This window comes from Lotus japonicus, chromosome 3 (assembly GCF_012489685.1).
Source record: "Lotus japonicus ecotype B-129 chromosome 3, LjGifu_v1.2".
Taxonomy (NCBI): Eukaryota; Viridiplantae; Streptophyta; class Magnoliopsida; order Fabales; family Fabaceae; genus Lotus; species Lotus japonicus.
The window spans coordinates 39134988-39160388 of NC_080043.1; the positions used below are offsets into that span (position 1 = coordinate 39134988).

Genomic DNA, 25401 nt, shown 5'->3' on the forward strand with positions numbered 1-25401 from the left:
TGTGTGCATTTCTTCTTATTTTTTTTAAATAAGTGATAAAACTTCGAATTATCAATGTCAATTTTTATTTTTTTTGGATAAACCAAATAATATATTAATAAGAGGGTTAAAGCCTCAAATTCTGATACAAGATAAGCATAAGCCAGGAAGAAAGATGAAAGTCAGGGTTAAAGTCTCAATGTCAATTTTTTTTATTACATCAGAAATTACACCATTCAGAGATTGATCTAGAATATTTTTCTCATCAACCCATATATCTCTTAGCTCTTACAACATCATATTTCTTATGCTAATCTTTCTACTTCATATAGGGATTTTGTGTTAATGTCTCTTCTATATATGAACCAGAATTTTATCCTCAAGCTAGTTCATGTACCAAGCAAACATCAATGAGTAGATTTTTTACTAAACCTCTCTCGGCTTCTGTTTTCCATTCTTTCATCACCAAGTTGGGGAATATATATATATATATATATATATATATATATATATATATATATATATCACCCAATTTGAGGGGATATTAGCATATACACATTTAGTTAGCAATTAGTCTTACATTTGCTGACATGTACTACACTTAGTTAGATTTTTTTTTTACATCAGAAGATAAATTACACCCTGCCATAAATCAATTCCTAGACCTCCCCTACCCAACTTATATGTTCCACAACTCCTACCACATGAGTCTTGTTAGTTAATTTACTTTACCTGTCGTATAAAACTCTCTGTAATTCATTTTACAGAGATTCATTCAATACAGTTCACTTTCCCTTCATATACTCTAGATTTGATTTATAACTACTACTATGATTTAAAGAAAAAAATTCTAAACATTCAAATATTTAAGTCAGATCATACTCATAGTTAGAATTCGAGAATTTTAGTTATAACTCTATGTCATTCATGATGATATAATTGCCTCAATAGCTTCTTCTAATTAATTGAATGAAATTAAACCGAATTATAAAAAAAAAAGTTAAACTCGTTAATAAAACCATGTTTCAGGGATTTTTTTTTGAACAATATGTTTCAGGGAATTCATGCTCTCTACCGATCAATAGTTATTATTTCTTTTTGGAATCCAAATAAATATATATATTAATAAAAGGGAAGGGATTACAAACGGGAATAAGATAAAGAAGATAACAAAAGCCAAAAATCTCCAACTATCCACAAGAATACACAAGTAAATACCTCCCTATAGCAAGAACCTCCCTACTTAAAAGAAAAACCCAAAAAGCGAAGGAGTTTCTGCAAGAACCAAAAACCAACACCAAGAGCAACCTAGCCACTCAAGGTGGCCACCACTCCTCCATTTCCTGTGTCTAATCGCGAATAGCCGCCTCGTCTCCACCGTCAAATGAGCAACCCAAAAGTTTTCCAACCGTCCACGCCGCCTTGACTCGAGTCCAATAACATCCACCAGGAGCTTTCTCAGGAGGCAAAGGCGCCGGACAAATCGAAGGAGGGGCCGCAATAAAGGAAGAGCCATCACCCTCGACAATAGCCAAAGGGGCCGAGGGCAACAGACGAGGCTTACGACCTTTCTTCACTTTCCTGGGTCGCCCACGGGGGCGGGGAGCCTGCAAAATGGGGCAACTACCACTGACCACCCCTTCCTCCGGAACTAAACCACCTGCATCACCCTTTTTTGGCCTCCCTCGACGACGGGAGGAAACCTTTGGAGGTTCAACAACAAAGTCACATGGAACCTCCTCCCCCTCAACACTGTCAAAATCAGCAACGCACCCACCACCATCACCAGCAACAACAGAAGAGACAGATAAGTACAAAGAAATCCCCCCAAAAAGCTCCTGAAACCTATCCCAAAGAAGCGAAGCTACCCAACTCCTAAAAGAATCGACAGGAAGAGTATCAAACCCCATCAGAAAAACCAGCGAGCTCTCTTGGATCAGCCACCGCAAAGGGTCCAAAGTACAAATATAAAACTCAGTAAATCCACGAAAAACCTCACCACCTACAACCAAGTCAGTAACAATCGGTGGTATCACAAGATTCTTCCTAGGCTCCCCAATCTCACACTCCGGGAACAGTGTAACAAATGGCAACCTGCAATCCTCTAAGACCTCACACCTAGCGATCAATCGCCCAACATGCCTCAGTTCCGGAAACAGGACATCATCGGGTACCCTCCAAGACTCATCACAACAACTCCCAGCCCCTGAAAACAAGCACTCTACAGCCTGGAGAAGAGGAAGAACACGCCGAGGTCAAGGCTTACCGACAGCGACATCCCGCCACGATAGAGTGGAGAGCGCAGCGACATCTCCCCTGCCCAAGCTCTTCTGCGACACACAGGGATGCCCTTTCTGTAATGGCCGAGGCAAGGCACCTTCCTTAATGGGTCGCGACCCACTTCTCATAGGAAATCTCGTCTCCTTCACCAATAAGAGAGCTCCCCTAACCTTAGTCTTGTTGATTCTAGCCATCGTCGCTTTAGCATGAGGCCTGGATAGAAATTGAACGAATCCAAATCTAAATCGCCTACCCACCTTGCGAAATCGCTGCACAAAAACCTTACCAACACACCCAACTTGAACGAAAAGGTCCCTGATTTGAGCATAATCCACCACATCCGTTATCCCACCCACGAATAGCGTAGGCTTCTTTAGCGGGGGCGCTCTCCTTGTCGAGTCGCGCCTTCATCCTCTTCTTCTGCTTCATCGTCCCGAGCCTCAGCCTCCCTTATCGGGGCCAATCGTCCCCCTTTCGAACCACCAGATTTGATCGATGACGACGCTGATAGCGTAGTTGCAGAAACCCTAGCAGACGAGGAACAGGGGTCTCTCATGTTAAAGATATGGATGGAAGGTTTCTTATCAAAATATTATCTTCAACTTTTACAAGTTTCTTAACGAGGGGATTGTAGCTAGCCACACTTTGATATAATATGATTCTTTGTGGACTTAAGGGCTTCTATTGAGTTGAAAGAATTATCTCCACGCGCAAATAATCATAATGAACATAAGAAAAAAATCTTAGTTATAATTTCTTTATAACTATAAATAATTATAGATATCAATTGAAAAATTTATAAACATTACTTTTTATAATAAAAATTGGTAGAACGGAGAGAAAGCACCTCAACGAGGGATCTCAATCCCCAACGAGGTCAGTGGCATGCTTGAGAGGCCAGCAGAGGTCCACTCCCAAGTAGCAATGCTGAGGGATCTCAATCCCCAACGAGGCACCGATTGGAATTTTACTAATCCCAAAAAGATTTGATATCCACACTTACATTTTGAGATGTACAATATGAGAATCAAGTCTTTTTAATCTGAAAATGATATAAATAAATCATAAAGGAAAATGCTTAAGTGCATGATTTATAGGCATGATTATCAGGGGTCGAAATAAGCTAGGTTAGACTTTGTTCAAATAGGTCTGATCTACTTAAAAAATTCAAAGTCTGAGTCTAGCCTGTTATCTGTCATAGGCTTTCTCTTAGGTCTGAGCCTGATCTTTTCGAAAACATGACCTAACCTGGTAGCATATTTAAAAATCCGTTTATAATAAAATATTCGAGTATATCAACAAATCAATTTGAAAATATGTCAATAAACTTATAGACTAACGAGTTAAAATATAATAAAAAATATATATCATCTAAGTAAAAGTAGTTAGGTTCTCAATCCATTGTAAAAGAGGTTTTAAGACTAAATCATCATATCATTCATATAGTCTAACATATTTAAACACATAATTAAGTCAATCAGTATATAATTTTAAGATATTATAAAAATGTACAATGTAAAAATAATAAAATAAATTTGTCAATTGAAATAACCAGCTTTCTTGGCTTGAAGTTAGATTCACTCCAACCTTTAAACTTTGATCACCTATCCAAACCTTTATATTCTCTTCTTCTGGCGTCATTTTATGATCAAGAAAACCATCACGAGGATCCTAGCAAACTCCAGATTAATCTACAGCCACTTCGTAAGGATATTTAGTTGTCAGATGCCTCGCTGACGTTCCAGCTTCATCTAACTCTCTTCACCCAGCTACTGTTTCATACACCCTGCCTCTATCAAAGACTCAATTTCATTTCTCAAAGTAAAACAACCATCAGAATGAATTATGTTCGCCTGAAGACACGTGTGCAGAGCTTTAGTTAAATTAACCGCAAGTGGGACTGATCGATCTTGTTGGTTTCTATTCCACGTCATGGACTCCCCATGACCACGATTTCTGTATAGTTGTGTGCAGTTTCTAAAATAAGAGCGGTTATCATATTGATCTCTGCTGTTGCAACTCCTTCCCCCATGTGTAACTACCCCATGTGAATGAGAATCATTAACCGCCCACTTCTTCGAATCCAACTGTTGTTGCTGTCCCGAAACCACCGTGTTTAGGCGGTTTTTCTTGAACTCTACTCCGCAACTCCACCATCGTCGTCACCGGCTTTCTACTCAAATCACTGTTCAAATGCCCAGCCCTCAATCCATGTTCGAAGGCTGCAATACAGATTTCTGGCATTTTATCCTCCAAATGCACCGCCAACTGATTGAAACGCCTCATGTACGCCTGTAAAGTCTCATTCGCCCTTTGTTGAACATTGAACAAAGCTGCTGGCGTGACCTTTTGTGCTCGGCTAGTAGAAAACTGAGAAAGAAACTTGGTTGACAACTCAAGAAAGTTGACAATTGAGTGTGGCGGTTGGGTTGTAAACCAAGTCATGGTTGATTTCTTGAAAGTAGATGGTAACATTTTGCACTTCAAAGCATCATACGCGCCTATGATTACCACTTTGGTGTTGAAGTACACCAAATGATCTTTAGGATCAGTATCTCCATAGTATGACTCCAGAACTATAGTCTTCAAGTTACCTGGAACAGTTGTGTTCGCGATTTGCTCGGTGAATGGTTGGAAATCCACCACTGTCTCTACCATTCTTTGTTCTCCCCCTCGCTGATCTCGAACCTGGTTGAGTTCAGCAATCTGAGTCTGTAACTGCTGATTGTGATTGCGGGGATCATTTAGATCCGCCATGATCTGTTGCAAAACATCAGGAGAAGTATTTCCTGGGATGACATTACTTATCTCGCCATTTGCCCTAGATCGAGTAAACATTGTGAAAACTAGAAGCCCTGGAATAGTTTTTCCGAGACCCCACGTGGGCGTCAATGTTCCGGTGTAGAACTAAGGCTCAAAGCTTCAGAGAGACAAAGAACCAGAGAGAAAGAAATATTGGTAAAAAATGTGATCCCCGCGTGGGCAGGTGTCCTTTATTTATACTTGGGTTTTGACTCGTTTGGGTCATGGGTCGCCTGACCCACTTATTCTGTATAGATTGCCTTGCCTATTACGCTTACATAATTGGTATGTCCTACTTATGCGCACGCCCGTATTAGTCAGTGTGTGTGTATATATATATATGTATAAATGTTCATATCCACTATTAAGGAATGCAGATCCAAACAAATACTTAAAAATGTCATATAATTCTTTTAAATTCGCATATGTTAATATTTTAATTTTTACCATTCGCAATTAAATACAATATTTATACATATCATTTTTTGAATGAGCTCAAAATATCCACCACCTAAATAGTGATTAATCCCTCGCCGTTTACATATCACTAGATATAATACCCGTGCGTTGCACGGGTTTACTTACAATATAAATATCTTATAGTGTCACTTTTAAATTTAAAATATTTATCTAAATTATTTATTTGATAACATTATTTTATTATTAATTAAGTTTAATTCTTGATATTCTTCACTAATACAAAATTTAGGTCAGTTTTTAAATTTATACATGTTATTAATTAATGTATATAGTTGAATAAATTTTGACTATATAATTTTTTTTGGATTTAAAATTTATTATTTAATATACTAATTACAAATAATTTTGCTATTGCTTCATGGATTTTACTGCTTAATGCATTTTGTAATTCAGGTTCCCTGTAGTGTGAATGTCCTGCATGATGCTAGGATAATAGGTTCGACAATTGCTTAACAGTAAAAACAGAACTTAAACCAGAAACAACAAAACACAGGAATTGTTAACCCAGTTCAGTGAAAAACTTTCACATACGTCTAAAGGGTTTGCACCCAAAGAAAGGAAATCCACTATCTCAAGATTCAAGAATTACAGACACTCATGAACACAACAGTTCATAGTTCACTTCCTAATCTATCAGTGTATTTCTACTTAGAATCTCAACCTAAGTATGAGAGTCACTCTCACTTTCTCTCAATCACTGCCACAGTGATTGGTAACAAACAATCAACAATCAGAGTTTGAAGAATCAAACAACACAAAACCCTTCTTTTCTTTATAGAATCAGTGAGCAAAGAGGATTCACAACTAACAAAGGACAAAGCACAATCACAAATCCTAAAACACTTGAACTCTCTCTATTAGCTTCAGTGATCTTCATGTTTTAGGTCTTCATCCTTTTATAGACTTCAGCAGCGGTAGCATGAGCTCTAGGGTTAGCATGGGCTGAAGTAACAGATTGCAACAACAGTAATTCAAAACGCAATCTTGATAGATTTGGTTTCTTATTGCACAAGTAAAAAACCAATCTTTTAGCAAAGATTGTTTCAACAAACAACAACCCATAAACAGAACCCTTCTGGAATAGCTACTTGACTCTCAAGTAACACGAAAACATATCTTCAATTAATCTTCAGAGGGCCCACAACAGAAACTCAAGCTGAGGACTGATGCCCTAGCTTCGCAGAATCAGATGTCACGGCATCTGCTTCGACAATCGGTTGTTTTGACAAAATGCAAGACAACATGTACCAACATATTTAATGAAATTTTATAATAATTAATATAAAAAATCATGACTAATATATTTTTTAAAAATGTTTTTTGAACTAAAAAAATGTTTTTTGGAAAGATAAAAATATATATTTTTAAATCATTATATCAACTCTACGTTGCTTAATAAAAATATATCAAAATTAATCATTATTTTTGGAATCTATATATATTAGAAAAGAACAACTTCTAGCATGACGTGTCGCTCTCACAGGCCAAGTTAGTGACGTGTCGCTCCGAGATTAATTCTCACTTAATTATTTACACGTCAGCTTTTCCACCTATTAATTCTCATTTAATAATTTACACATCAGCTTTTCCACCTTGACCCTATTTGCCACATGTGCCATGATTTTTCTTTTCCTTATTTCTCCTTAACAACTAAACCTAATGCTCTTCCTCCTCCTCTTTATTCAATTGCGCTGCTCACGGCCAATCCTTCTTTCGCGAGCCCCTCCATCCATTCACAACCATCTCAACCCCCCTCGCCGCGAGCCCCTCCATTCACGACCATCTCAACCCTCGCCTCTCATCCTCATTCTGAAGAAAGAATCGATCAAATTAGCTTTCTAATTCACTTTTTTTTTCCATTGTGCGGCTCACCATATCTTTTCCCTAAATCAAAGCAGTATGTAGGCATGGATTTCTTCTCAGAGATGGAGCCGGCTAGGGTGCAGATGAAGATAACTCCATTAAAGCCAAGCCAGCATCCTCTAGGTTTGGATTTCTTCTTCTGATCTTCGATTGACATTGAAAACCTTTCATCGATCCGTTGAGGTCTCTAATACCTTATCTGCTGAACCTGATTTGGTTTTTCGTTGAATCAATTCCTTACTATTGAATTTGAGGTCAGGAAGCAACAAGCGGTGTTGCACGGGCAAGGGAACAAGGCTAAGCACGACGGGAAGAGTGGTGGCGGTGGTGGTGGTGGTGAATTGAAGAATGACGGTGAGGGAAAAAAGGGGTGTAAACTAGAGAATGGTGATTCTGTTGTTGTTGCTAACGATTCTAACATGTGGAAAAGTAGTGTGAATGGTAAAGAGAATGAGAGTTCCAATGTTGGGGCTTTTGATGTAAATAAGCTACAGAAACTTAGGTCAAAAGGTGGGGATGTGAAGAAGAAGATAACAGATAGTGTTGTTTCCAAGGTAGAGCCAAAGAAGGTGGTTAAGAAAAACAGGGTTTGGGATGAGTCAACCCCGGAAACCAAGCTGGATTTTACGGATCAAGTTGGTGGGGGTGATGATGATGGGGATAGGAAAGTTGATTATTTGGCTAAGGAGCAAGGGGAGAGTATGATGGATAAAGAAGAGGTTCTTAGTAGTGATAGTGAGGAGGATGATGATGATGATGTTGATGTTGGGAAGAAGAGCAAGCCTGATGCTAAAAAGAAGGGTTGGTTTTCCTCCATGTTTCAGAGGTATGATTCCTGAACTGGTGAAGTTAGTCTTTATATCTAGAATGTGGTTGCATTGCTTAGATTTATGTTATGTTATGTTATGTTATGTTATGTTATGTAGTTTACCTTATAGTATGGAATTGATGCAGTGGTGCTTGAAGTCCTGTAAAATGATACAAAGCTGTACATTGAGATTGAATGTTCTACTTACTTTGTATGTTACGACTCTGTTGGTTGTTTCATTGTTTCCGTTCCATGAGATACCTTGACAATTGGATTGTTCTTATGAAGATTTGCTGCAGTCTGGTGATCGTAATAAAAATCATGGAATGGAGACTTCCATCCCCTTCGGCCCAAATTGGAGGGGAAGAAAAAGTGTGGTACTGGATGGAATGAGATAGAATTATGTCTTATTTCATTCCATCCTATTTTAAACAATCCAACAATGGAACATTTAAGGATTTCATTTATTCCATTCCTTTCTATAAGCCCAAACATAATCTTAAGTCCCCGTTTTCTAAAATGGTCATCTGTTATAATAAAGTGAAGCTCTTCACAAAATAGCTATTGTGTTACTAATTGCAGAAACATGATCACGCAGGTGCGTAGCAGAGAATAAAGTGCTGCATAGTGCCTTATATATCATGTATGAAGGTACTCACATTGTTTGTTTGTGATATGCAGTATGTAATTACGTGACTAAAAATTATTTTGAGCACTTGAAAAGATGTTCAACAGTTACTGAATGCTCTATGCATCTCAATTAATTTTCATGTTCTTGATGCTAATGTCAATGACCATATGTAGTCTTATTCATTTTATTCCTGCACACTTGAATTAGGTGTTCCACATGGATCGAAATGACTACTATGGAGGGGCTTCTACATCTCTAAATCTTACACAGGTCCCTCCCTTCTGATGCAGATTTTCAGTCCAAGCATTCTCCTTTCTATTTCATGTTAGTTTGGTTTTTTTTCCTGCTCATGTTAAAACTCATTTTCTGCTATATAGCTATGGAAGCGATTCAGGGGAGACGACAAGTAACCAGATTTAAAAAGTTTAGAAACCGATTATAATTTCAATCATCTAGGTAAATTTTCCTTCTTTTTAAGTTACCTTTTCTATTCTTGATTGTTGTTTGAACATCTATTCGTAGAACTTGCTTTGTTCCCTTTTCCTAGACAATATTTTGTACTATATCTGCTCTTTATGCTACCTTTAATCCATGGAGACTGCCTTCTTGATGGAATAATTGACTTTTACTTAACTTTGTGGTAATTATGGCTTCATATATTCAGATTTAGAAGTTTCAATTGCTACTGTAGCTGCTGTTATTCAATCATGTGATTAAAATTATAGTTGTTTAGAATATTAAATCTATTCTAATATCTAAAATCTTTAGCAAATCTAATCTGAAAGCTATACTTTTTATGTAGTTTCCAGCAAATCTATAGTAATCTATTTGCTTTAGATTTTTATGTAGTTTAGAATATTAAATCTATTCTAATATCTAAAATCTTTAGCAAATCTAATCTAAAATCTATACTTTTTATGTAGTTTCCAGCAAATATATAGTAATCTATTTGCTTTAGATTTTAGATTAGATACAAAAAGCAATATAAAATCTATAAATTCGTTTTCCAGCATATTAGATTTAAAAAGTTTAGAAACATATAAGATTTGTTTCCAGAATATCAACAAAATCAAGACACCATTCGCATTGTCTTCAATTTGTATGGCGACATTCTTGATGTCAAGGTTCACTTTTCTTCTAACTCTTCTCATTTACAGTTTAGGGTTTTCATCCATCAACTATGATGAATGAAGACATCTACTTAAGTGATAGTGAGATAGTTAAAGTTGCTAAAAGCCCTTGAAACTATCCCGTGTTTGATAATGACTTTCTCTGGCAAGATTGGTTTATATATCTAATATACTCCTCCCACACGGAATAAATGCACATGCCCACTTTAGCCATTATATAACAGTAAACATTTACGAATACAAATATATGAAATAGTTGATATTTTATTACGACAATGGCAAACTGCCATTATATATGACAGCTGAAAGGGTAATTTTAGAGATGCCCAACTTTATTTTTTCCATAAAGATCATTCATAATAACAGGCACAAATGTATGGTTTGATTTTTAGTGGGTTGATGACATTGGAGGTGTTGAAAATTTTGGAAGCAAAATTCTCAAAAGAAGAAAGGACCAGAACCTTCTTGTGTTTATTCCTCCAGAGGTAAATTAATCAGCCCTCTTTTCCTGATCTATCCGTATTCTGTGTCCTTTTATGGAAGTTTAACTGATTGGAATTAGTTGTTGATCAAATTAGTATTGTTAAAATATTGTTTGAGCTGATTTATTGGTTGAAAATTATAGGTGAGCATGAAATGTTAAGATATAAATATAGCCAAAAGATAATTAGGGTCGCAGTTTTTCTATTCTGAATTTCTGATGTCATTAAAATCGACTTGACTTCATAAAGACATCCACCTGCTGCAGAAGAGTAGTAAGACTAACTGGTTTGGTTCATGCTCATGTTTTCAGAAGCTTCCTGCATTTTGCTTTATATATCTATAGAAGCTTATAGAAAGGAACGTGTGAGTTGTGACAAAATATTTCATTCCTATTGGCTATTTTTCGGTTCTTGATGTTCATGATTATAACTATAGTTTTGCTTTGATGGCAAACTGATTGCAGTATAGACCAAATGTCACAGAACTTTATATATGTTAAGACGTTTGAAGTGTGGATTATTTGATGCACATGTACTAAGTGGAGTTGTTTCTCTTACAGCAAAGAGACATTACCGGGTGGATTGGCAGTAAAGAGTTGAAAGAGGCCTTTCACAGTTGAAGGTCTCAATTTATTGTTTATGTCGTTTATGTTTTTCGTGTAAAACATATAAGAAAAAATCTTTCTACCCATTACTCAGAACTCTCTCTACAAATGATTTTCTTTCTCAGTTCCCAACAATATTCATGTGTGTCCTTATTTGTAAATTGGTTATTCTTTTTGCAGCACCTGAGAAGAAGCACCATCTCCCATCTGCTTACAATCGTTTCATGAAGTGAGTTCAGATTTCTGAAGAGATGTGGATTTTTTGACTTTGTTATTAAACTTTCTCTCTTCTTTAAACTTATCAAGTGAAGAGAGTGGCCATATTTCAAATTTGCTATGTGTATGGAACTGCCTAGATTCTGTGGCTTCCTTGACTGCATATAATCCAATTTCACTTGATTTACCATTTGCAAGCACTCAAATCCATGTTCTCTCCACAGAAACACATTGTTGTTGCTTTTATGTTTTCTTGCTTTGCAATGTGAGCTGACAGAAAAGTATAGCACTGCTTGATTCCACTAGCATGTGCTTTAGTTGCTAATATTTCCCTTAATTTAATGTGTTGTAGAGTTGTAACTAAGATACTATTTTCTACTCTCATATAACTAGGGTTTAGGGTAGGAGGGAAGGAATGGTAAACAATGGATTAGCACCCCTATAGACAATGAGAGTTCTTTTGTATGTAAAGCTTGATCTATTACTGATATGGTCTCTATATCAGTAGCTGAGAAGGCATTTATAATGTGAATATTCAATAATACTACTAGCCTGATTCAATTTTCCTATCATATACTTTGGTAGCTTAACTGATTTTTCATTTTGTATTTAACTTTGACCTTTCCTTCCTAATAGAGCTGATGCTGCTTGGGCTTAGCTCTTTGTTGTTGGCACAAAGCGCAGGGTGGATCTCTGCAGTGAAGTGTGGTCACTGCAGCAACCTCTCTTTTCACAGCACCAGACCCCCAAATTCTCAAAATCAAAACCATTGACCACATCATCAGTGTCCAGGTTGTTTGTGTCAAAATCTAATGCTTCTTCTTTAGTTTTCTCTTTCTATTTTTATATCTTGGACTCATATGTACATGTCTTTCATCAAAAGTAATTAGAGTAAGCATATGTTTTTGTTTGAAGCAGGGATTTTACAGTGATTCCAAAAAGGGGCAAGCATCATCTTCATCTTCTTCACCAACTACTTCTAGCGAGTCAGTGTCTCCTAAAGCAACACCATTTGCTGTCAAACGTAACAACCCTGTATCTGATCTGCAATAGAAGAGGTTTCTTTTTCTCTTCTCAAACACTGTATCTGATTTTGGTCTTTTATGTTGGTTTCATATATTCAGATTTAGAAGTTTCAATTGCTACTGTAGCTGCTGATATTCAATCACGTGATTAAAATTATATCTGATATTTGTTTCAGTTATAATGCTAAAAATAAGTGCAAAAAATATTTGCTGAAATCGAAAGTTTATGTAGTTTAGAATATTAAATCTATTCTAAAATCTTAAATCTAAAGCAAATAAATTACTATAGATTTGCTGGAAACTAATATAAAATCTATAAATTCGTTTTCCAGCAGATTAGATTTAAAAAGTTCAGAAACAGATTAGATTTGTTTCCAAAATATCAACAAAATCTATTGCTTTTATGTTTTCTTGCTTTGCAATGTGAGCTCACAAAAATATAGCACTGCTCAATTCCACTAGCGTGTGCTTTAGTTGCTAATATTTCCCTTAATTTAATGTGTTGTAGAGTTGTAACTAAGATACTATTTTCTACTCTCCTATCACTAGGGTGAATGGTAAACAATGGATTAGCAGCCATATAGACAGTGAGAGTTCTTTTGTATGTAAAGCTTGATCTATTACTGATAGAGTCCCTATATCAGTAGCAGAGAAGGCATTTATAATGTGAATATTCAATAATACTACTAGCCTGATTCGATTTTCCTATCAGATACTTTGGTAGCTTAACTGATTTTTCATTTTGTATTTAACTTGGACCTTTCCTTCCTAATAGAGCTGATGCTGCTTGGGCTTATCTCTTTGTTGTTGGCACAAAGCGCAAGGTGGATCTCTGAAATTTGTGTTAATTCATCACTTTTCAGCAGCCAATTTTATATTTGTTCTGAACAAGATCTTGGCACGAATGAGAATTTCATGGTTGAAAATTCTTCCTCATTGACGGATGAAACTATTCCAAAGGGACTAACTACTGGTGCATTCCATCAATGTAGAGAGGTATCGTGCTTCAACTCTGTTAAGGAAGTTGAGGATGGCTCAAATTGATGAGAGCATGAAGCAGTTGGATAGATGTTTCAGGTGAGAAAATGAATCTCAACAAAGATAGGGTTTGCTTTAATTATTTAAGAAGGCTTTCAATTTATTCCCTTTGTGAATGTTATAAGAAATGAGCTGAAGCAATTTAATTCTGACTAACTTGAATCAGAAATGAGCTGAAGCAATTTTCTTTGAGTACAGCTACTTGAATCACAAGTGAGCTGAATCATTTTCTTTCCTTGGTTTTGTTTGATAATATACCTTTAAAGGTGAAAGGTGATTTCTACTTCAATTGTAGTATTTTTTTTGATTTTACACACTGAGTGGTAGGATTGGCTATGACTATTTAGATGAGACAGATTTTGTGGGAGTGTGTGAGAGTTTGTGTTTTGTTTTGTTTTTATGTATTTCCAGACAGATTAATTTTATATATATATATATCAGATTGTAGTAATCAGATCGCATGAATTTCTATTCTCCTTATATTGTTTGAGTTGCTTGCCGATGTGCCACCTCACATTTATTCATTTGCTGCTGATATACATTCTTGCAGGGTAGGATATGTCCTTGAAGGCTGAACCATTCTATGGTTTGCAAATATATCTTCATTGTGTTTCATTAGTTGAATGCTTTCAGAGAAGAGGTTTCTCAAGTTAAAGTGAGTAATAGACAAGAAGTAAGATCATCCCAAATGGGCACTTAGTATTTTTGAGGTGTTGATTACTCTGATTATAATATAAAAGCTTTGCTGTTTATGGATTACAAAATACTAGGGATTGAGATATAAAATTAATAGATAAGCAACCATTTATCCAATCCAATTTTCTATCTAAAACTATAGGACCTGCTGCATGAACATATCATATGTATTCATTTTTGTTTATGCTTAATGCATGTGTGATTTTTAAATAGTTTCTAATAAGCCTCTGTATTTTGTGTTGTATGATTTCAGCATGTCTGTAGATGTGGCCACAATAAGGGAGTTCTAGCCATAAACATAGAAAGCTCAGATTGGTTTACACGAGGATTTTCACTGCTCCATACAAAAGCATTATTGGCATCAAAAGCGAAATTAGAAAATGAATGATGTTACTACTGTTGAAACTCATAATTCTAAGTTGGTCTGTGATTGATGCTCATTGTGTCTATCTTTTGCTTTGAATTACTAAGTTTTTTTTCCATCATGAATATGAAACATAGTAGAGGCATGTGTATTTAGTCTTTCTCTCTCTCTCTCTTTCTACGTTTCCTCCTTGCTTCCTTGCACCAAGAAGCATGTCTGCTATTTTTTTTTTGGGGTCAAAATAGGTCTATTCTTTTGTGACCAATAAAAGGATACTACATCTCACACCTTAGGTCCATTATTGTAATTGACATAATTTATATATATATATATATATATATATATATATATAAAATTTAAGTATTTACTATTATTTCGGGAAGAAATAAGGAAGCGATGAACAAAATTCATAACGAGTTGGTCAGTTCACTTACCAGAGAACAAAAGTGTGTATATAAGCAGGTGTTGGATGCGGTCATGTCTAATAAGGGAGGGTTCTTTTTCCTTTACGATTTTGAAGGAACGGGTAAAACTTTTGTGTGGAACACATTGTCTGCTGCAGTGCGATCTGTTGTATTGGGAGGAGACTTCAGGCAAATTCATATTGCAAGGTCATGAAACTGACGGTGAACATGAGATTACAAAGCGCCTCATCCTCAGCGTCTGCTGCAGAGATAAGAGAGTTTACATAATGAATTCTTAAGGTGGGCGACGGAACGGTTGACACCATCGACGAGGATGAGACCACGATTGAGATTCCGTCGGATTTGTTGATCGGACAGGGTCCCGATCCTCTTCTTGAGTTGGTCAATTTTGCTTATCCGGACTTAGTGGCGAACTTGGAAAGCGATTCTTACTTCCAGGAAAGGGCGATTCTCGCCCCTACACTCGAGAGCGTTGAGCACGTCAACAACTACATCCTGTCAAAGCTTCCTGGTGACGAGAGAGAGTACTTGAGCTACGATACCCCGTGTAGGTCGGATGAGGATTCCGAGGTTCACGCGGAGTGGTTCACCTCTGAGTTTTTAAACGACACTAAGTGCTCAGGAATTCCAAACCACAGACTGATATTAAAAGAAGGGGTTCCGATCATGCTTCTACGAAACATAGACCAAGCCGGCGGTCTGTGTAATGGGACCCGGTTGAGGGTCACTCATCTTACTCAGTATATAATTGTTGCGACTGTTTTATCAGGAATCAGGCTGGGGAAAACTGAGTACATTCCGAGGATAACCTTAACGCCTTCTGACTCTGGTCTTCCATTCAAGTTCTCTCGAAGGCAGTTTCCGGTGACTTTATGCTTCGCGATGACTATAAACAAGAGTCAGGGCTAGACCCTTTCTCATGTCGGTTTGTACCTTCCGAGGCTTGTGTTTACTCATGGACAGTTGTATGTCGCTCTCTCAAGGGTGAAGTCTAGAAAAGGACTGAAGGTGCTCATTGTGGATGAGCAAGGGGTGGTTTCCAACTCCACGCGCAATGTTGTGTACAAAGAAGTTTTTGAGAACGTGTGAGCGGAAATTGACGCGCGTAATCGCGCTCACTACAGAGTAACTCGACGACTGTTTATTATGCACCGTAAAACAGTCCCATTATATGTTTTGGAGAATTTGAGGTTTCGTTAACCAATCTTCTTAATAGTTAATCAGTCGTTAGCTTCGCATTTCAGACACTTCTATTTCATCTTTGTTTATTAGTTATTTAACTGCATGAAATTCAAACAAGTGATTCAATTTAAGACTTTTCCGCCACTATGCTCAGCGTATCGGACACTTCAATTTCATCCGTTGTTTAATATATTTTAAATAATCAACGTATTGACTCACGTATAAAAAAAAACGTATTGATTGATGTATCAAATACGACAAATCCGTCCCCTTATATGTTTTGGAGAATTTCAGATTTCGTTAAACAATCTTTTTATTAGTTAAGCAATCGTTTACATCACATTTCAGACTCTTATATTAAACTTTGTTTCTTATATTTTAAAAAATCAACATATTAATTTACGTATAAAATACGACATATGTATTTCCCGTGCATCGCACGGGTAAAAAAACACTAGTATATGAAAAGGGTGTTTTACATTGCTTAATAAAAATCATTTTATTTGAATTAATTAAAACCTTCTACGCGCACGTGTTGGAACAAAAATCTAAATCTAAAATTTTAGTTGAAATATATAACCGTGTATTGAAATTCCATCAAAAAAAAAAAAATAACAGTGTATTGAAATACATGAGATAAGAGACTATGATTTAATTTTATGCATTGATTATTTGATACCGTAAAGAGTTTTAGATATACATTTAATCTTTTCCTCCTGTAACCAAAAAAAGATATACATTTAATCATATCTCTTCATTTTTTCTTTTAAATATTTTCAAATTTTAATTTAATTATGACATGATAAATTAATGGAATTCACATCGGTGCATAGGAATTAAACTATAAAAATAAATTAAAAGTTCATATTATATTGGATAAGTGATTAAATGCATATAACTGCCAACAAGCAATAAAGAAATCATATATATTTATAAGAATTTTATTTTAGAGTGTAAAGTAAGTCATCAAAATCATTTGCTTTCATTACCTATTTTAAAAATTCAATAAAACAATTCAATTAATGGTAGTGATAACTTACTTTACATTATAAAGTAAATCTCATATATTAAATATTATGATTTGCTAAAAGATATAATTCCCACTACCCACAAGAAAAAGAGATTAAATTCTCACTACCAATTTCAAAAAAATAAATATATATATATATATATATATATATATATATATATATATGGGGCTGTTAACTTACACCCACTAAAATTTTAGAAGGAGTAAGTTAACATGCTACACCTTTTTTTATTGACTAAAAAACCAACTCCATCCAATTTTAAAACAACCTAGACTTTATGGCTTTACGGTAATTTACATTTAAGTTTGATTTTTCTTTTCAATTTTAAATTTTAAATTTTAAAATTCAGGTTCCAATTTCAACAAAACGTGTTCCGTTTCTTCAGCATCCATCATCTTTGTTCCTGCTCCATTTTCTTGTCTCCTCTGTTGTTGCCATGCATGCCCTCCATTAATCTACTGATAATGGATGTATGTTTTTAAAACTTTCACCAGAAATTAATAATCTTTAATTAGCAAAAAGAACCTTAATATGAAACCATGAAACGAACAACATGTAAGACTTAATTTGAAATTTCTTGCGTGCTGGAATTGAAAGGAATAGGGAAGAAGAGAGAAGTTATAATGTTGCAGAGTTTTTTTAAAAAAAAAAAATTGCAGAGATAAAAAAGAAGCAACTTTTAATTTGAAATTAATGAGAAAGATTAATGAGGAGAGAGAAATTATTAATTTTAAAATTTAAATAAAATTGAATTACATGAATAGCCCTGAAGTTAGTTATTTTTAAAAACAAATTTGTGGAGTTTTTTATCCAACAGAAAAGGTGTTGGATGTTAACTTACTCTTTCTAAAAAACAAGTGGGAGTAAGTTAACAAACCCCTATATATATATATATATTCTCACTACCACCATAAGCATATCCATAGCACATACCAAAAGATGCCAATAAGCATTGGTTGAACCTAAGCCAAAATGGTGCACTTTCAAATTATCCAATTGTCTTCGGTTTCAAAAAGAAAAAGAAATCGGCTTCAAAAAAAAATCTTTATCTTTTTTATTGATTTCAACTTTCAAGTTTTCAACTAACCCTATTAGATCTTACCAAATCAAGTAACGCCACATTAACTCTGTAAAAGTATCTCAGATTCTTTAAATAAAATTAGTTATAACAAACAATGTTGTTGTTATCTTATCAATATCAATATGAATTAACCTCCGTACCAAACCAAATTTAAGATAAACCATTAAACCGTATCGTACGATTCGAACTTGTACGGTGATAATGTTTTTAAAACTTTTATTATTCCCCATTTAATGCAAATAAATAAATAAATTCACAGAAAAACGTTTCTTCACTATAAATTGACGTGTCTCTCTCTCTTTCTCTCCATTCTTCCGTGATCAAAGGCACTGGTTATCACAGTTGAAGGTTCTTGAATTCCTCACTTTTTCTCTGTACTTTCCCGTGCAGTGTTCATAAGGACCCTATTTTCTTGGAACCTACGCGATTTTTCCTTCTAGGTACTCACGGGATTCCACACCCACTACCTAATTTCTTTGTCTTTTACTTTCTTACTAACTTTATTATCAAACTTGTGCTTGTTCATTCATCTTGCATGCAATTGATTTGACTGGTTCAGTTAAGAGAGTGAGAAGTAGTGGTAACTGAAGATGGCTACTCGTAAAATTGAGAAGATGGCTTCAATTGATGCTCAGTTGAGGTTGCTGGCACCCAGGAAGGTTTCTGATGATGATAAATTGGTGGAGTATGATGCTTTGTTGCTGGATAGGTTCCTTGACATTCTTCAGGATTTGCATGGTGAAGATATTAGGCAAACGGTACTGTTGAATGAATCTCTTGATGCTTTAGTCTTTTTAGCCTTACATTATCAGGTTTCTGAAAACCCCACTTCAATTTTCATGAAAAATTAACTCTTTTTGGTCGTGTTTTATCACAGATTTACATAGTGAACCTTAAATTTATCCTGAAAGATACTACCTCGGACACTTCGTCGATGAAAGAAGGAATACCTTCTGAAGTAGAAATCCTAAATATGTCAATTCCCAGTTAAGTTGGTCTTTCCGTCACTTTTGGTCAACTAACATTCGGGGACTTTTGAAGTGACGGTAGACCAACTTGACTGATAATTGACACATTCTTGACTTTTGAAGGTATTTCCTTATTTCAGAGACGAACCACCCGAATTCGTATCTTCCGGGATGAGTTTGAGGGTTCACTTGAGATTTACAATTTCCTAAACTTATTTGGTAATATGATTTTCAAACTCCTGATTTTAATTTGTTATTTAATATGGGTAATGTCCCCTGAATGTTGTGGTCTGTGTCTCTGGCGATTTTACTTTGTTTTTTTTTGTCCCACACTCCCACCACATATTTGAACTTGTGGCTGAAAGTTTCTGTAATTTGATGATTTTTAGGTTCAAGATTGTTATGAGCTGTCAGCTGAGTATGAAGGGAATTATAAGCCTGAGAAATTGGAGGAACTTGGGAACATGCTGACTGGTCTTGATGCAGGGGATTCTATTGTCATTGCCAAGTCGTTTTCTCACATGCTTAATTTGGCCAACTTGGCAGAAGAAGTTCAGATTGCTTACAGGAGAAGGATCAAGTTATTAAAGAAAGGTGATTTTGCTGATGAGAACTCTGCCATAACTGAGTCTGATATTGAAGAGACTTTCAAGAAGCTTGTGACTGAACTGAAGAAGACCCCTCTGGAAGTCTTTGATGCTTTGAAGAACCAAACTGTAGACTTAGTCCTAACTGCCCATCCTACTCAGTCAGTTCGCAGATCTTTGCTGCAAAAGCATGGAAGGTTTGTCAATCTCCAATACCTCAATCAGTATTTTTCTGTCATTACTGGAAATGCATGTTCTGTATAGACAGGAAATGCTGTATACTATTTCTGGAATTGCTACAATTTCTGCACTGAACCTTGTTAGTAATCATTGTCTTCTTTTTCAGGATAAGGGATTGTTTATCCCAGTTGTATGCTAAAGATATTACACCAGATGATAAACAGGAACTTGATGAGGCTCTACAAAGAGAGGTAAATTCTTGATTCCATATACAATATATGATGCTGTTAATCACATGCTTCACCGTCCAGATGATTCTCTGGATTGATTCTTATTTTACCAATTTACCTATAGTGTCTAGTGATTTATGAACTTCTTGATTGAGGGTATTTTTTACCGTAAGGATTTAGACATGAGTGCAGCCCGTGAGCATCACAGGCGCGTAGAGAAAATACCCAGCCAAACAAAAAAAAAAAATTAATTACAGGGAAAAAAAGATAGCACTGACATGTCATTCTCGCTGCAATTGTGCTTCCTGCCCATCCGTGGACAGTTTTATTATATATGTACATCACATGACCAAATGATTCGGTTGATAATTGATAGCATTATTTTCTTTGCTTAGGCTAAAATTATCTGTTATATGAACTGCATGTCTACGCATATACTTGGCATTGAAGCAATTTGGTGCTATGAAAGTATGGAGGATAGAGTTTATATTTTAACCTTTAATACTGTTTATGTCATGAGTTAGCTGTTAAACTCTAGGCATATTGATTTGGCTGTTTGGTTTAACTGTCTTTTCCCTCTTTGAATTAGATTAGATTTTTGTTGCCATTATTCTTTAACATATAAATGGCTTTTATGTTTATGAATTTTTTATTAGAGTTATATATGGCAATGTTTTGGTAAAGCTACAGCCCTAATAATGTTTTTCTCTTACACAGATTCAAGCTGCATTTCGTACAGATGAAATTCGAAGGACTCCTCCTACACCACAAGATGAGATGAGGGCAGGAATGAGCTACTTTCATGAGACAATTTGGAAAGGAGTACCAAAGTTTTTGCGCCGGGTTGACACTGCTCTAAAAAACATTGGAATAAATGAACGTGTCCCATATAATGCCCCTGTTATTCAGTTCTCTTCTTGGATGGGAGGAGATCGCGATGGTATCTTTCTCTTTCCTAAGAAATTACTGAATGAGAAAAAAAAAATCATAAATCAGATTTCTCTTTATTACAAAACCTTACTTCTGCCCCAAGTGTTTATGTGGTATAGATTTGAAATACCGAAGACACAGCTTGTAATATACTTTTTACTTGCTGTCTTACTATATGTCTAATGTGCATTGTAGGTAATCCCAGAGTAACCCCTGAAGTCACAAGGGATGTGTGTTTGCTGGCAAGAATGATGGCTGCTAATTTGTACTTCTCTCAGATAGAGGATCTCATGTTTGAGGTATCAATTATGCTAGTTGCTTCCTTGATTATCTAGTTTCATAAAGCATTTAAGGGCATGGTTCTTAACTACTTGCTTTTGTCTGCTATGACAGTTGTCTATGTGGCGCTGCAGTGACGAGCTCCGTGTTCGAGCTCATGAACTTCATAGATCCTCAAAGAGAGATGCCAAACATTATATTGGTATGCATTATCTGAATTGCACACTTCTTGAAATCTTTTAAGGAATTTAGAAAACTGAACAAAATCTAAAATCAGCATTGTGGAACTATCCATACATGTGGATTTGTTTAGAGTTGAATTTTATAGGTTAATTCCAATTGATCTTGAATATTGTTATTATAAATTTTAAATTGCTGCAGAGTTTTGGAAACAAATTCCTCCAAACGAGCCATATCGTGTTATTCTTGGTGAAGTGAGGGATAAACTGTATAACACCCGTGAACGTGCTCGTCAGTTATTAGCCAATGGGACCTCTGACATCCCTGAAGAAACAACCTTCACAAATGTTGAGCAGGTATTACCCTCACAACAGCCCAATATACTGTAAAAATTAAGAGCAATGGAACCTTTACACCTAAATGACAATTTCCTTGCAATGCTATGTTTATCGCTTTCTTGTTAATAGAATGTTTTAATCTTTTGAGCTCTTCTGATGCCTACATCATACTTTTGAGGTTTACTCGTGGGAATCTTGGAGCTACAAAATTTTGGCAATAACTTCATTCCTTAAAAATGTTAACATTGCTAGCAGTTTTTTCTTGAGCTAATTCATGGATTTTTTTTCAACAAAATATGATATGAGGATAGTTATCAAAGTGCTTATAGAATTGCATATTTCTAATCATTTTTTTATTTTCTTGTAGTTCCTGGAGCCTCTTGAACTCTGTTATAGGTCACTATGTGCATGTGGTGACCGGCCTATAGCTGATGGAAGCCTTCTTGATTTCTTGCGCCAAGTTTCTACATTTGGACTTTCGCTCGTAAGACTTGACATCCGTCAAGAGTCAGATAGACACACTGATGTTATGGATGCAATTACAAAACACTTGGAGATTGGATCATACCGAGAATGGTCTGAGGAACGCAGGCAGGAATGGCTATTGTCTGAGCTCAGCGGAAAGCGCCCTCTCTTTGGCCATGATCTTCCTAAAACAGAAGAAATAGCCGACGTTTTGGATACATTCCGTGTCATTGCAGAACTTCCTTCAGACAACTTTGGTGCCTATATCATCTCAATGGCAACGGCTGCATCTGATGTGCTTGCAGTTGAGCTCTTACAACGTGAATGTGGTGTGAAGCAGCCATTAAGGGTTGTTCCACTGTTTGAAAAACTTGCTGATCTTGAGGCTGCTCCTGCTGCAGTAGCCCGGCTTTTCTCTATAGATTGGTACAGAAACCGCATCGATGGGAAGCAAGAAGTTATGATAGGATACTCAGATTCAGGGAAAGATGCTGGTCGTTTTTCTGCAGCTTGGGCACTATACAAGGCTCAAGAAGAACTTGTAAAGGTTGCAAAGGAGTTTGGTGTTAAGCTGACAATGTTCCATGGCAGAGGAGGGACTGTTGGAAGAGGAGGCGGCCCAACTCATCTTGCTATCTTATCTCAGCCACCAGATACTATTCATGGCTCACTTCGTGTAACGGTTCAGGGCGAAGTTATTGAACAGTCATTTGGAGAGGAGCACTTGTGCTTTAGAACACTTCAGCGTTTCACTGCTGCTACACTTGAGCATGGAATGCATCCTCCTGTGTCACCAAAACCAGAATGGCGCGCCCTCATGGATGAGATGGCTGTCATTGCTACGAAGGAGTATCGCTCGATTGTTTTTCAAGAACCTCGTTTTGTTGAATACTTCCGATGTGTAAGTATTAATTGAACTCAATCTTCATTTATTGACCTCCTAAGATACTCTTAAAAAAATTTAGCAATTGAACTGGTATGTTTTCAAAAGTGATATTTTGATTGAATGAGTTTTTCAAATTTGATCAATTTAGTGTTCATGAGTCATGACAATTCTTTAACATTAATGGTATATACTCTTTCCTCCCAATATTTTAACATGCTCCTTGAATTATTGATGTCTGTTTTTTACCAATTCTATGAAGTCATTTCTCTTATACCAATGATCTGATGATTATTAATCGTTTGTTTTTCTCCTTTTGGAGTCATAAAACTAATGAAAATACTTATGTTGCGATTTATTTATTTATTTTTTATTCTTTTGCTTATAAATATTATGAACTGCAGGCAACTCCCGAGTTGGAGTATGGGCGAATGAATATTGGAAGTCGTCCATCAAAACGAAAGCCAAGTGGAGGAATCGAATCACTCCGTGCTATTCCTTGGATTTTTGCTTGGACACAAACAAGGTTCCACTTACCAGTGTGGCTTGGCTTTGGGGAAGCATTCAAGCATGTTATTGAGAAGGATCCAAAGAATCTCCAAATGCTTCGGGACATGTACAATCAATGGCCTTTCTTCAGGGTCACCATTGACTTGGTTGAGATGGTTTTTGCCAAAGGAGACCCCGGTATTGCCGCCCTATATGACAAACTCCTAGTGACAGGTGAGCTTTGGCCATTTGGAGAGCGTTTAAGAGAAAAATTCGAAGAATGCAAGAGCTTTCTCCTCCAGGTAATCTCTTACTGCTTGGTAATTTGCTTGTTGGTATGCTGACATACATTTCTTTGCCACACTAGATGATGTTTCTACGTTTTAATTTACCCAGCAATTGCTCATTGGCATAACATCATGATGACTTAGTAGAAAGCTCAACAAGAAGCTGTTAATATAAATTTCAATACAACCAGGATGAAGCAAATTTTAGAAGCATGCCAGGGCTTTTTTCCTCCAATGTTTTTCTCTCTTCATTATTTATAGACTGAATAGCGACTTTAGTTTTTAAAAGATATGAGGTCGAGAGTTAAAATTGAAAATAGGTAAAATATGCTCTGAAAGATAAAAGAACTATCAATTTAGTCTTTGAAAAATGAAAATTACTATCAATATAATCTTTGGAAGATGATAAATTGAACATTTGTTTTCAACTTTCAAGGACCATTTTACATATTTCCTTAGTTGGGGGATGAAACTGACCGACCCTATTTTCCGGTACCCAAGTGACTATTCAGTCTTATTTATATGTTTCATACCCCTGAGTGCAGGCAAGAGTGTTATAGTGAAAATGAATTTTAGTCTAACAATTCCAATTTTTAAACACTCAAACAATGCATCCATTTGGGGTGTCTACACCATCACTCATTACCACTCATATTCCTTGGTCTAACAAGTCTTGTTTTTGTAGGTTGCTGGGCACAGGGATCTTCTTGAAGGAGATCCTTACTTGAAGCAAAGGCTTCGCCTTCGAGACTCATACATCACAACCCTCAATGTCTTGCAAGCCTACACATTGAAGCGAATTCGTGACCCTGATTACCATGTGAAGTTGAGGCCACACTTGTCAAAGGACTACACGGAATCAAGCAAGCCAGCAGCAGAGCTTGTGAAACTTAACCCAAAAAGTGAGTATGCTCCTGGTCTTGAAGACACCCTTATTTTGACCATGAAGGGTATTGCTGCTGGCATGCAAAACACCGGTTAAGCAAAGTTGCCATAGTGTCATGCGCAGTGTTGTTTCTCTAATATTATGTGTTGTGTTTGTTGTGACATTGGAGTTTTGAACTAATGTCAAATGACTATTACCCTAATCTTATAGTATATTATTGTAGAATAAATGTTGGATTTAGTTAAGGTCTTTGCTCTTTACAGTGGACTCCCCAGAAATCAACCCACGATTACTTCATAATTCATGCTTCCATTACAGGGCGAATTGAAATGACTTCGATGTGTTAATATCAAAAAAAAAAAAAGACTCAGCTGTGTCCAAAATAAAACTATGTTCATGTATGCACACCACTCATACGATCCAGTCTTTTGTATTTTGTAAAACCAAAGAGCTCAAGTCATTTTCACTTTTCCATTCTAATGCTTCTTCTGTTTCTTACATCAAAGATCAGACCAGATGTTCAATGACCATCTCCCTTGCTAGTCATTGGCTTCCCTTCTTTCATCTTTCAAAGTTTCTGC

At 36.1% G+C, this 25401-nt stretch overlaps 2 protein-coding genes across 2 annotated transcripts; one reads left to right on the forward strand and one right to left on the reverse strand.

Moving 5' to 3' along the window:
• Window positions 1-1044: 1044 nt before the first annotated feature.
• Window positions 1045-2899, reverse strand: LOC130742532 (uncharacterized). Its single transcript, XM_057594629.1, has one exon. The coding sequence runs from the start codon at window positions 1887-1889 to the stop codon at window positions 1329-1331; it is 561 nt and encodes a 186-aa protein (XP_057450612.1). The 5' UTR covers window positions 1890-2899; the 3' UTR covers window positions 1045-1328.
• A 15499-nt stretch (window positions 2900-18398) lies between these two features.
• Window positions 18399-25065, forward strand: LOC130742533 (phosphoenolpyruvate carboxylase 2). The gene is made up of 11 exons (XM_057594630.1): window positions 18399-18558; window positions 18678-18876; window positions 19476-19870; window positions 20020-20104; window positions 20801-21023; window positions 21209-21312; window positions 21407-21494; window positions 21674-21828; window positions 22178-23176; window positions 23563-23949; window positions 24620-25065. Exons 2-11 carry the CDS (start codon window positions 18709-18711, stop codon window positions 24914-24916), a joined length of 2901 nt encoding a protein of 966 aa, XP_057450613.1. The 5' UTR covers window positions 18399-18558; window positions 18678-18708; the 3' UTR covers window positions 24917-25065.
• The last annotated feature ends 336 nt before the right edge of the window (window positions 25066-25401 follow it).

Bases quoted from the DNA above. Each gene is read 5' to 3' on its own strand.
- LOC130742532 (XM_057594629.1), bottom strand. From the start codon at position 1,889: ATGGGGTTTGATACTCTTCCTGTCGATTCTTTTAGGAGTTGGGTAGCT.
- LOC130742533 (XM_057594630.1), top strand. From the start codon at position 18,709: ATGGCTACTCGTAAAATTGAGAAGATGGCTTCAATTGATGCTCAGTTG. The intron at 19,871-20,019 runs GTTTGTCAATCT...CTTCTTTTTCAG, and splicing joins TTGCTGCAAAAGCATGGAAG to GATAAGGGATTGTTTATCCC. The intron at 21,495-21,673 runs GTATGCATTATC...AAATTGCTGCAG, and splicing joins AGATGCCAAACATTATATTG to AGTTTTGGAAACAAATTCCT.